Source organism: Podarcis vaucheri (genome assembly GCF_965113315.1).
Source record: "Podarcis vaucheri genome assembly, chromosome: 13".
In the NCBI taxonomy this organism is placed as follows: Eukaryota; Metazoa; Chordata; class Lepidosauria; order Squamata; family Lacertidae; genus Podarcis; species Podarcis vaucheri.
Window position 1 is genome coordinate 2109852 of NC_138751.1, and position 13602 is coordinate 2123453.

The 13602-nt window shown below is 50.0% G+C and overlaps 1 protein-coding gene across 2 annotated transcripts; it reads left to right on the forward strand.

Moving 5' to 3' along the window:
* Positions 1–10834: 10834 nt before the first annotated feature.
* Positions 10835–13575, forward strand: LOC309515927 (rhomboid-related protein 4-like). 2 transcript variants are annotated; one of them, XM_082194239.1, is made up of 3 exons: positions 10835–11252; positions 11644–11785; positions 13396–13575. In XM_082194239.1, exons 1-3 carry the CDS (start codon positions 10895–10897, stop codon positions 13463–13465), a joined length of 570 nt encoding a protein of 189 aa, XP_082050365.1. In that variant the 5' UTR covers positions 10835–10894; the 3' UTR covers positions 13466–13575. The 2 variants fall into 2 exon arrangements, with proteins under 2 accessions (XP_082050365.1, XP_082050366.1); XM_082194240.1 differs by having other exon boundaries at positions 11650–11785.
* Positions 13576–13602: the final 27 nt, after the last annotated feature.

Below are 13602 nucleotides of genomic sequence, written 5' to 3' on the forward strand. Positions count from 1 at the left end.
TAAAAGCAATAGAGAAATAATTAAGAAATGCAGAATAAGTGATAAGGAACGGAAAATCTTCAGAGGCTGTTGATGGAAGTCTAAAATATTAAGATAAGGAGTTATGTTAAATGACTGTTGGAAATGATATGTTAAAAAATTAATAAAAGTGTATATGTATATATAAAAAGATAGCTTTTCCCTGTGCGTTTTCCCCACGACATGAGTAATATTATAATAATCTACCATGGGCCAGGCTGATTCACGAGGCCCTGATCGTTAGGGGCTCCTAACGATGATGACCTGGACTTCTGCTGCATCGTCGTCCCCGTCCCCCCGGCAGAACACCCCCCTTTGCTGGGACCCCAAAGCTCAGGCCTCCTCTGCCAGCCCACGGTGCCCCGCAGCTTCACCCACGTCAAGCCCATTTACTGGAATTGGAGCTAATAAAATTTGTTCCTGGCTGGCGGAGAGAAAGGAGGAGAAGTGGAAGGAGGGAGCGATAAACAATTAGGGCCTTAATTATATTGAGCACGGCTTCCTCTGGGTTTTCTGTGGTGGTCTAAGTGGTTTTGGAGATGAGCTCCGGGCTTCTGCCGCAGCAGGGCAGGGAGTGGGGGAATCGAAATCTTGACACCCCTCCCCTTTCCCTGACTAATTAATTAAAAACAACAACAACAAAGGGGCTTATCACAGAATTGTAGCATTGGAAGGGACCCCCAAAGGTCATCCATCCCAACCCCCCTGGAATCCCAGCTTGTGACACCAGAAAGAATGGCTTTCGTGGGCGAAAGTTTCTTTCGTCAGATGCGCGTTACGTTCTTGGGAGCAGGCCTCCCGTTTTATCTTCACAGCAGCCCTGCGAGGAAGCCTAGCCACGAATAATAATAATAATAATAATAATAATAATAATAATAATAATATATTATTTATACCCTGCCCATCTGGCTGAGTTTCCCCAGCCACTCTGGGCAGCTCCCAATCAAGTGTTAAAAACAGTACAGCGTTAAATATTAAAAACTTCCCTGAACAGGGCTGGCTTCAGATATCTTTTAAAGATAGGATAGCTGCTTATTGCCTTGACATCTGCTGGGAGGGTGTTCCACGGGGTGGGCGCCACCACCGAGAAGGCCCTCTGCCTGGTTCCCTGTAACCTCGCTTCTCACAATGAGGGAACTGTCAGAAGGCCCTCAGAGCTGGACCTCAGTGTCTGGGCCGAAAGATGGGGGTGGAGACGCTCCTTCAGGTATACTGGACCAGTGGAATTTGCTGCCAAGGAGTGTGGTGGAGTCTCCTTCTTTGGAGGTCTTTAAGCAGAGGCTTGACAGCCATATGTCAGGAGTGCTCTGATGGTGTTTCCTGCTTGGCAGGGGGTTGGACTCGATGGCCCATCTGGTCTCTTCCAACTCTATGATCCTATGATTCTAAGGCCGTTTAGGGCTTTAAAGGTCAGCACCAACACTTTGAATTGTGCTCGGAAACATCCTGGGAGCCAGTGTAGGTCTTTCAAGACCAGTGTTATGTGGTCTTGGTGGCCGCTCCCAGTCACCAGTCTAGCTGCCGCATTCTGGATTAATTGCAGTTTCCGAGTCACCTTCAAAGGTAGCCCCACGTAGAGCCCATGGCAGTAGTCCAAGCGAGAGATAACCAGAACATGTACCACTCTGGCCAGACAGTCCGCGGGCAGGGAGGGTCTCATCCTGCGTACCAGATGAAGCTGGCAGACAACCGCCCTGGACACAGAACTGACCTGCGCCTCCATGGACAGCTGTGAGTCCAAAATGACTCCCAGGCTGCGCACCTGGTCCTTCAGGGGCACAGTTACCCCATTCAGGACCAGGGAATCCTCCACACCTGCCCACCTCCTGTCCCCCAAAAACAGTCCTTCTGTCTTGCCAGGATTCAACCTCAATCTGTTAGCCGCCATCCATCCTCTAACCGCCTCCAGACACACAGGACCTTCACCGCCTTCACTGGTTCTGATTTAAAGGAGAGGTAGAGCTGAAACATAGCGGCTGGCCAAAGGTCACTGCCTGACCTTCGTAGCTGAGTTAGGAATTTGAGGGAAAGGGTGTCTAGAGTTTAGGGCCCAGCTGTGATGAAAATGATGTATAGGTGGTATATTACTCCTGAGAAACTAGCTAAAATGTATAAAGTTAGTAATAAATGTTGGAAATGTAAAGAAAAAGAAGGAACGTTTTATCACATGTGGTGGGAATGTAAAAAAAGTGAAAAACTTCTGGGAAATGATATATAACGAGACGAAAAAGATGTCGAAATACACATTTATTAAGAAACCAGAAGCAATTTTACTTGGCATTGTAGGAGATGATATAAACCGAAAGGATTGTAAGTTGTTTCTACAGTGGTGCCCCGCAAGACGAATGCCTCGCAAGACGAAAAACTCGCTAGACGAAAGGGTTTTTCGTTTTTTGCGTTGCTTCGCTAGACGAATTTCCCTATGGGCTTGCTTCGCAAGACGAAAACGTCTTGTGAGTTTGTTCGCTTTTTTCTTAAAGCCGCTTGAAGAGGCGCAGTTGCAGCGGACCGTGCTTCGCAAGACGAAAAACATCGCAAGACGAAAAGACTCGCGGAATGAATTAATTTCGTCTTGCGAGGCACCACTGTATATGCAGTGATGGCAGCAAGAATATTACTGGCGCAAAAATGGAAGCAAGAAGAACTACCGACGAAAGAAGAATGGAGGATGAAACTGATGGACTATGCAGAATTAGATAAATTAACAGGAAGGATTTGAAACCTGCAGGACCAGAGATTCTCAGAAGACTGGAGTAAATTTACGGACTATTTGAAAAGCAATTGTGATGGACAGATTACGCTAGTAGGCTTGCAAGAAGTTTTGTAAGGTGAATTATTTGAAATATTGCAAAAAGGATAATGAGGACAGTTACCAGTTAAGGACAATTAAAGGTAATATGAAACTAAGAAATGCATAATAAGTGATAAAGAACAGAAAATCATCAGAGGTGTTGACGGAAGCCTAAAAATATTGTATAAGATGAGAAGTTATGTTGTATGACTGTTGGAATTGATATGTTAAAAAAATAATAAAAATGTATATATAAAAAAATAGAGTTTGGGGCCCAATGTCACTGATAGGATGTGGTCGTCTTGTGCAGGGTTCTGGTCGCCTCGACTCAAAATGGATATTGGAAAAGGTTCAGAAAAGAGCAACCCAAACGATTGAGGGGACGGAGGAACTCCCCTGCTCATAGTTAGGCGGTGGAACTCCCTGCCACAGGAGGCAGCCATGGCCACCAACCTGGATGGCTTTAAAAGAGGATTAGAAAAATTCACAAAGGAGGAGAGGGTGATTGATGGCTGTCAACCATGATGGCTGTTCTGTGCCTCCATGAATAGAAGCAGCAATGCTTACGGATCGCAGTTAGAATCATAGAATCATAGAGTTGGAAGAGACCCCAAGGGCCATCGAGTCCAACCCCCTGCCAAGCAGGAAACACCATCAGAGCACTCCTGACATATGGTTGTCAAGCCTCTGCTTAAAGACCTCCAAAGTAGGAGACTCCACCACACTCCTTGGCAGCAAATTCCACTGTCAAACAGCTCTTACTGTCAGGAAGTTCTTCCTAATGTTTAGGTGGAATCTTCTTTCTTGTAGTTTGGATCCATTGCTCCGTGTCCGCTTCTCTGGAGCAGCAGAAAACAACCTTTCTCCCTCCTCTATGTGACATCCTTTTATATATTTGAACATGGCTATCATATCACCCCTTAACCTCCTCTTCTCCAGTTGTTGGAAACGGCCGGAGGGGAGAGTCAAGGGCCATTGGAAGTTGTAGCTCAGCGAGTAAATAAATGCCAAGGTGTTACTTGGCACTGTAGGAGATGAGATTAATAGACAGGACAGTAAATTGTTTTTATATGCAATGACGGCAGCCAGAATATCATTGGAATAAATGGAAGCAAGAAGAACTACTGACGATAGAGGAATGGCGGATGAAACTGATGGACTATGCAGAATTGGATAAATTAACTGGAAGGATCTGAAACCTGTGGGGTCAGAGATTCTTGAAAGACTGGAGTAAATATATGAACTGTTTGAAAAGTAATTGTGATGAACAGATTACCCTCGTAGGATTGCAAGAAGTTTTGTAAGGAGAATTACAGTGGTACCTCTGGTTACATACGCTTCAGGTTACATACGCTTCAGGTTACAGACTCCACTAACCCAGAAATAGTGCTTCAGGTTAAGAACTTTGCTTCAGGTTGAGAACAGAAATCGTGCTCTGGCGGCGCGACAGCAGCAGGAGGCCCCATTAGCTAAAGTGGTGCTTCAGGTTAAGAACAGGTTCAGGTTAAGTATGGACCTCCAGAACGAATTAAGTACTTAACCCGAGGTACCACTGTATGTGAAATATTGCAAGAAAGACTATGAGAGAATTATTGTTGCTGTTTAGTCATGTCCGCCTCTTCGTGACCCCCTGGACCAGAGCACGCCAGGCACTTCTGTCTTCCACTGCCTCCTGCAGTTTGGTCAAACTCATGCTGGTAGCTTCGAGAACACTGTCCCACCATCTCGTCCTCCGTCCTCCCCTTCTCCTTCTGCCCTCCATCTTTCCCAACATCAGGGTCTTTTCCAGGGAGTCTTCTCTTCTCATGAGGTGGCCAAAGTCTTGGAGCCTCAGCTTCAGGATCTGTCCTTCCAGTGAGCACTCAGGGCTGATTTCCTTCCGAATGGAGAGGTTTGATCTTCTTGCAGTCCATGGGACTCTCAAGAGTCTCCTCCAGCACCAGAATTCAAAAGCATCCATTCTTTGGGGACCAGCCTTCTTTAATAGATATATTAAGAAATGCAGAATAAGTGATGAAAGACGGAAAATCATCAGAGGTGTTGACGGAAGTCTAAAACAATGTATAAGATAAGAAGTTATGTTATGTGATTGTTGGAAATGAAATGTTAAAAAACTACCATATTTTTTGCACCATAACACTCACTTTTTTCCTCCTAGAAAGTAAGGGGAAATGTCTGTGCGTGTTATGGAGGGAATGTCTACGGGTGGCATGCCTACAGATTTTCCTCCTCTAAAAACTACGTGCGTGTTATGGTTGGGTGCGTGTTATAGAGCGAAAAATACGGTAATTGCAGTGGTACCTCGGGTTAAGTACTTAATTCGTTCCGGAGGTCTGTTCTTAACCTGAAACTGTTCTTAACCTGAAGCACCACTTTAGCTAATGGGGCCTCCTGCTGCTGCCGCACCGCCAGAGCACGATTTCTGTTCTCACCCTGAAGCAAAGTTCTTAACCCAAGGTACTATTTCTGGATTAGTGGAGTCTGTAACTTGAAGCGTATGTAACCCGAAGTACCACTGTGTGTGTGTGTGTGTGTGTGTGTGTGTATATGTGGGAGTTATAGCTCAGTGGCGTCTGGAGGGCAGCGCTTTGGGGACGGCTGCTCGGTGGTGCATTGATGTGCTCAGACAAACGGACAAAGCAAAGCCAGTGAGGGAACAAGGCTGCAGACCCTGCTGCAGAAATCTTGTATGCATTCATGCGCCCAAACCCTCAATAAGCCTTGCGTCCTTCCTGGGAGATGGTGTGCGCACACCTGTCGACATGTTGCTGGCGCTCTGTTCCAGCAGCACCTGTAAGTGCCTCTCCTTGATATAAAATCGGTTCCTTCTCCTTCCTCCGCCCCTCGACCCATCCTCAGCCTCCGCCAGAGAGGTGGTCTCGGGCACAAGACTGCAACCCACCCAATGCACCGGGGGTTGTTTTGGGTGCCCTCAGACTCCCTGTTTACTAAACCCAAAGCCTCCTGCTGTCTGCACATCCCTCGGCGTTTGTGGGCAAACAGTCGCTGCTTCTGTTGCCAGCCAGCCGTGACACGTGGCCCAGGGCAAGCGCTGCTGTGTTGCCATCACACACACAAGGGTGTTGCACGAAAGCAACGCTGACCTCTCGGGTCTGCTGCCCCAGGAGATCTTCTCACGTAGCTCCTGGTTATACCGTGCACCTCGCTCCGGCAAGAGACAGAGCGATGGCCACCAACCTGTGTGGCTTTAAAGTAAAGGTAAAGGGACCCCTGACCATTAGGTCCAGTCGTGGACGACTCTGGGGTTGTGGCGCTCATCTCGCTTTAGTGGCCGAGGGAGCCGGCGTACAGCTTCCGGGTCATGTGGCCAGCAGGACGAAGCCGCTTCTGGCGAACCAGAGCAGCGCACGGAAATGCCGTTTACCTTCCCACCGGAGCAGTACCTACTTATCTACTTGCACTTTGACGTGCTTTCGAACTGCTAGGTTGGCAGGAGCAGGGACCGAGCAATGGGAGCTCACTCCGTCATTGCAGGGATTCGAACCGCCGAACTTCTGATCAGCAAGCCCAAGGCTCTGTGTGGCTTTAGAAGGGGGTTAATAATAATAAAATTTTATGTATATCCTGCCCTCCCTAGCCGAAGCCGGGCTCAGAGCGGCTAACAATAAAAGTAACACAGCATTCTAAAATCAATTCTGAATCAAATTAATGGCAACCATTGGGCTAGAGTTCTGCGAGGATTACCAAAGGAGGGGGTCAGGCTGTGCCTTGGCCAAAGGCCTGGTGGAACAGCTCCGTCTTGCAGGCCCTGCGGAAAGATGTCAAGTCCCGTAGGGCCCTAGTCTCTTGTGACAGAGCATTCCACCAGATCGGGGCCACAGCCGGAAAAGTCCTGGCTCTGGTTGAGGCCAACCTAACCTCCCTGTGGCCCGGGACCTCCAAGATGTTTTTGTTTGAAGACCATAAGGTCCTCCGTGGGGCATACCAGGAGAGGCGGTCCCGTAGGTACGAGGGTCCTAGGCCGTATAGGGCTTTAAAGGTTAAAACCAACACCTTAAACCTGATCCTGTACTCCACGGGGAGCCAGGGCAGCTGGTATAGCACCGGGTGAATGTGATCTCGTAGTGAGGACCCCGTAAGGAGTCTTGCTGCGGCATTCTGCACCCGCTGGAGTTTCTGGGTCAGTCTCAAGGGCAGCCCCACGTAGAGCGAGTTACAATAACCCAGTCTGGAGGTGACCGTCGCGTGGATCAAAGTGGCCAGGTCAGGGCGAGAGAGGTAAGGCGAATTCATGAAGGAGGAGACGGATGGATGCTAGCCATGAAGGCAGCTGGAGGCAGCCGTGATTCTGAATGCCAGCTGCAAAGTTGCAGTGTTAAGGGAGAGGTAGAAAAATCATAGCATCGTAGAGTCTGGAGGGACCCCCAGGGGTCATCCAGCCCAACCCGCTGCAGGAATCTCAGCTAAAACATCCATGGCAGACGGCCACCCAACCTCTGCTTAAAAACCTCCAAGGAAGGAGAGTCTACCACCTTCTGAGAGAGTCTGTCCCACTGTCAAACTGCTCTAGTCATCAGAATGTTCTTCCTGATGTTTAGTCGGAATCTTCTTTCTTTGTAACTTGAAGCCACGGGTTCGGGTCCTACCCTCCAGAGCAGGAGAAAACAAGTTTGCACCATCTTCCATGGGACAGCCCTTCAGATCTCATATCTCCTCTGAAATGAAAAATTTAAGGTCTTAGATATATACAATAAATGTTCATAAATGTACCAACCAAGCGCATACATAGATGCATGGACCACATTTCTAGAGCAGCACAGGAGGACTGCCCTGAAACCATTTTCAAGTGTTTTCTCTGCAATGTCAAAGTCAAATGGGAAAGCCTCCCCGTTGTCTTTTCCTTCACAAATCCTGTCTTAAGGGTATGTCTGTGTATGAATAGGGTGTGAGCCTGTGACCTGGCTCAGGAACTAAGTATTTGTCATTGCAAAAGACTGGCCAGGCTCCCCAGGTAATCAAGTGACCATTAACAGGTAACCTGCCAGACAGGAGGTAAACAACGCACTCAGATTTCTGCTGTAGACCGCCTTTTCTGGGATGTAGGTATGATGTATCTGGGGGTGGTCTTGGACTCCAGGGCTGGCAATTTAAAATGTCTATATGAGGACGGGCACATCTGGGTTCTGGGTCCTCCTCCTTCTCCTGCGTATGAATGGGGCACCCTGTTGCAACAGTTCAGTAAAGATCAGGCTTATGAGCTGCTTTGCTTCTCCATATTCTCTGCTTGGCCTCTGTTCTTTTCTCCGACCGATGGAGAACCTGCAAAGGACTCTATAAGGGCTCTTGTGTCCCCCGTAAGGGAATAAGGGCAGATTTTCGTTTATTACACCTCTCAGCCTCCTCTTTTCCAGGCTAAACATCCCAAACTCCTTCAACCGTTCCCCATAAGCCTCGATTCACAGACCCTTCATCATCTTGGGTCTCCCTCCTCTGCAAACATTACAGCTTGTCAGCATCCTTTGTAAATTGTGGCACCCAGAACTGGATACTGTGTCTATCCACTTTCTCCATGTTGTGCGTAATTTTTAAAACTTCTATCGTGTCGCCTCTTAACTTGCTTTTTTTCTAAACTAAAAAGCACCAAATACTGCAATTTTCCTATATAGCGGCATCACTCCTTACAAATACTTCCAGAATGTGGCTATAACCCTATTTGCTTCCACCAAGAGAAATCCAGTTAATGGTTTCCCTCCCAAGCCCTGATTCTCATTTAAATCCTGATTCAGTAACGCAAGCTCCAAAAACTTAGTAATTTTACTTTCCTTGATGGCGTGCATGTTCTTTTTCCTTTTTTTTATTCTTATCTGTCTTATGTTTTATATTCTATTTATATATACCGGTTCAATGTTTAGCTGTCCCAGTTCTGTGTATGTTTACATTTTATCACCAGGGGATGTTGGCGGTTGTTGTTTTTTAACTGGAGGCTTGAAGCTTCTCCGTAGAGGAAGTTTTCCTCGAAAAGCAGACTGTGCATTTCGAGGAAAACAAAAAACAAAAACCAGCACTCGTGTTGGTCACAGGAAAGAGCCTCGTGGGACAACTTAAAAGACTTAACTCATTTTATTATGTCATGAGCCAGCTTTCTGCAAACTCCTGCCCTCCAGAGGTTTGGGACTACATTCCCCATCAGCTCCAGCCGGCGTGGTCATATGATGCCCCAGGGGCCTGATGGGAGTTGTAGTCCAAAACATCTGGAAGAGGAAAAGCCAGCTGACTGGCATAAATAAACATCTGCAGAGTGTGAAGGGATGGACACTAGATGGAGCTTTAGGGTTTTGGAACAGGCCTTACTCAAGGTTTTTATCCCTCTCTCAGGATACCCGAACTCATGGCCGTCCAATGAAGCTGGGCTCTGAAGATTCAGAACAGGAAAAAGAATGTTGATGCAGCATTGGATTTAACTTTGGAGCTCTCCTGCACGATGTTAACGGTGAAATCTGGACAAAAAACAAGGACACCAGCCAGGAATCCCAGAGCAAAACAGTAGCCAGTCAGCTTGGTCTTGACTGAAGACTGTCGCAACAGGACTCCCCCCTGCCACCAGGTGGAACAAGATGGAAGCCCCCAACAAAAGAGAACCCAAACTTTTATTAGCTGCTCATCCCCATGTTACACCCCCCAAACTACATCACTAATACATCACGAAAGGGGAGGTCTGGTGGCCGTAATCTGAGCATCCTGGACCCTGCCCCATGGTTCCCCTTGCCCTCCGCCAAACACCCATCAAGTGTAAGAAAAGAGATCTTTACATTTCCCTGTTTCCCAGCCAAGTTCATCCCACCCTTTTGTCTTCATCTGGGTTTGTTCTTTCTGGAATGGCTACCTGTCTGGCACTCAGGTATCAGGAGGCCAGGGATTATCCCTCAGGCAGAGGGGCTGCTGAGGAGCTGAGCTCACAGGTCTAGATGAATTTCTGATGTTTTCCCAGTGAGCCAGTACAAAGATCCATTGATCAGTGAATTCTTACATTTGGTATTGTGCAGCAAAGGCCCTTTGAGTAGAGAGGAAGAAACTGTGACGAAGTGTTATGTGGGGACAAATCACAAAAGTCACAGAAGTGATTGTGCTGATTTTGGTTGCATGTGCATGATATCTGCTGGAGGGGCAACCCCCCCCCCCCAACCTATACATAAATTCCTGCAACGAGCCTAATCCGGCAGGCACCCCTTGTGTTCTTAGACTTCCTGAAAGTCCACAGAGGTCCACCCTCTTCCAAAAGTGGTCATTCCGACGCCCCGTGGCACAGGGTGTTTGGGGCCGCAGGGCAGCTGCCCTGGACGCAAAACTGCTAGGGGTGCAAAATTTCAAAAGGGGGGGGGAAGTAGTAATACCCTCTAGGTCAGCAATTCTCAACTTGTGGGTCCTCAAATGTTGGACTACAACTCCCATCATCCCTGAGCTCTGGCCTTGCTAGCTAGGGATGATGGGAGTTGTAGTCCCAGCAACATATGGAGACCCACAGGTTGAGCTCTAGGTATTTGGAGATGGCTTTCATCTCTCCTCTTTTCCAGTTCCTTCAACCATTCCTCATAAGGCTTAAATTCCAGACCTTTGATCCTCTCGCTTTTTCTCCTCTGCACACACCTTCCAGCTTGTCAATCTCCTTAAATTGTGGCACCTGGAAGGGAGTTCCGCAGTTTAACTCTGTGTTGTGTAGAACCATAGAACTGTAGAATTGGAAGGGACCCCCAAAGGCCATCTATTCCAGCCCCCTACAATGCAGGGAGAAAGACGTCCTGCCTTTCTCCTGCCCTGGGGTTGCCTTAACAAGCCACCCCTTTCCCAGGGGGCTCTGGGAATTGGAGTACGAGGGTCTTCTCAAGACTCTCAGCTGCCCTTAAGGAACTACAGCTCCCAGGATTCCTTGGGTGTGGGCGGGGAGAGGGGGGCAGCGTCTTCTTAAAGGGGCCTGCTGCTGGTCCAGGTGGGGCCCTGAGGATTGAGGAGGAGGGAGGGTCAAAGGTCGCAAAGGCCTGCATCAGCCTTGAGGTCACAGAAGGAGCCCTCCCCCATCCCTCCTCTTGCTCTCCTGGCCCCCAGCCTGGGGGCAGGCAGCCCCCACCCATGGTGCCCTGGGCCACCCTGGCCCTGGTGGGCATGAACCTCGCCCTCTTCTGGCACCCTCTCCATGCCCCCGGGGCTGCCTGCCTGAGCGTGAGGACGGTGTGGGACCGGGGCCAGTGGCAGAGGCTCTTCCTGGCCCCCTTCCACCACCTGGGCCCCGCCCACCTCCTCATGAACATGGCCACGCTCCTGTGGCTGGGCCACGGGGTGGAGCAGGAGGTGGGCAGCCTGCGGACGGGCATCCTGCTCCTGGCCTTGGCCCTCGTGGGGGGGCTCTTCCACCTGGCGCTCAACACCCTCCTGGCCGCACTGACGGGGAACCTGTGGTACAGGGAGCACTGCGCCGTCGGCTTCTCAGGTGAGCTGGCTCTCCCATCCCCAACACGCTGCCCCCGGGGCTCTCCATCTCACCCGGAGTCATAGGGCTGCGAGAGTCGGGGGGGGGGACCCCCAAAGCTCATCTAGTCCAACCCCCCCATGAAATTTTAGAGTTGGGATTCCCAGGCGTTTTCTAGCCACCCCTCCGCAATGCAGAGATCACAGCTGAAAAAAACTCTGGTATCTCCCCTTGAAAAGCTCCTGCAGATTTCAGACGTGGGGTTTTAAGAGCTGGAAGGGCCCTCCAAAGGACATCTAGTCCAACCCCGCCCCCCCCAATGCTGAATCGTCTCTGAGAAAGGGCCTGCGTCCAGAGGCAGAGGTCAGATGCTCCTTTGACGTGGCTCCTCCATCTTTTCCCTCCTTCCAAGCTGCAGGGGTCCTCTTCTCCCTGGAAGCCATGGGCAGGCAAGTGGAGTCCGTCCCTGTGGCAACGATGTCCAGCGGGTTCACGGTCACGACCAGGTGGCTCTGCGTCTTGGAATGCCTCCTCCTGGCCATCCTTTATCCCAGGTAAGCCCTGGATGCGAGTCAGGGAAGGGGAAAGAAACCCAAGCAGCAGGGAGCTGACATTCCCGCCCCAAGTGGGAGGTAGAAGATTCCCTCCCCCTCTTCTGAGGTCGCTCCAACAGTCTAGACACGCTCAGAGGCACTCTTGTCATCGCCGCTTTCCATTTCCTCTGCTCGCTCAGGGCAGATTCCCAGCACGGAGGCCGCATCGTTAAACTGTGGAACTCTCCGCTGCAGGAAAAGCAGAGAAGCCACCTTTGGCCTTTACCCAGCTGCGACTGCAGAATTCTCCTTAAGATTTTAAAAAACAGGCCATCTGGCCACCTGCCAGGGGTTCTTGAGCTGTGGTCCCTGCATTGCAAGCAGCGGGTTGGGCTAGATGACCGCAAGGGGACCCCTTCCGACTCTACGGTTTTATGATTCTGTGATGAGCTTGTGCTGTGAGCTCTTTCCCCTAGAAGCAGCTTGAGTCACAGGAAGGAGAGGCTGAGTCATAGTGTGTGTGTGTGTGTGTGTGTGTTCTCCTCCAGGTGCAAGGCTGGCACAATACTTTTTGCAGCCTGGGGCAAACAGCGAGGTTCAGAATAACTGAGGGAACCACCAGCTGGCGACTGGACAGACCCCCAGGGCTTAGTGCAGGTGGGGCAGGGGCATGGGGCACAGCCTCGTTCTCATAGAACTTCAGAGTCGGAAGGGATCCCCTGAGGTCATCCAGCCCAACCCGCTGCAAAGCAGAAATCTCAGCTAGATCACACACAGCGGGTGGACACCCAACCTTTTCCTTATAAGCCTCCAAGGAAGCCACCCACCTCTTGTGGGTGCCTGCTCCGCTTTTGAACGGCTCTTGCTGTCAGGTGGTTCTTTCTGGCGCTTAGTCAGGATCTCGATGCCACGAGTTCGAGTCCTACCCTCCAGAGCAGCAGAAAACAAGCTTACTCTGCCTTCTATGTGATGGCCAGGCCAGGGTCGGTACTATATGCTCAAGCCGCCTTGCCCCAGTGAGAAACCTGGCTTCCGATTCTGCCCCAGCTGGATGTTTCTGAACAGCCTTTGGGGCAGCCCCATGTATCCCGGGTTGCAGTAATAATAATAATAATTTATTATTTATACCCCGCCCATCTGGCTGGGTTTCCCCAGCCACTCTGGGCGGCTTCCAACAAAACAGTAAAACACAATAACCTATTAAACATTAAAAGCTCCCCTAAAGAGGGCTGCCTTTAGATGTCTTCTAAAAGTTTGGTAGTTATTTTTCTCTTTGACATCTGAAGGGAGGGCGTTCCACAGGGTGGGTGCCACCACCAAGAAGGCCCTCTGCCTGCTTCCCTGTAACTTGGCTTCTCGCAGGGAGGGAACCACCAGAAGGCCCTCGGTGCTGGACCTCAGTGTCCCGGCTGAACGATGGAGGTGGAGACGCTCCTTCAGGTCTACTGGGCCTTTGAGGCCGTTTAGGGCTTTCACGGTCAGCACCAACACTTTGAATTGTGCTCAGAAACGTCCTGGGAGCCAATGCAGGTCTCTCAGGACCGGTGTTAGATGGTCTTGGCCACCGCTCCAAGTCACCAGTCTAGCCTAATCTAACCTTGAGGTTATATGTCCACTTCTCCATCCTCCAGGAGTTCTCTCACCGGCCACGTCTCTGGGATACTTGCTGGGCTGGCCCTCTCCGCCGTCCCTCTGAACTAGGGCAGCGACTGAAGAGGAGAGCCTCTGGAGGAAGACCACCACCCACCACCCGCAGGAGCCACCAGCGCCAGCCCCCCACCCACCATCTCAATAAAGCTGCCCTCCCTCTCTCCCTTCTTCCTCAAGTGATTCCTGAA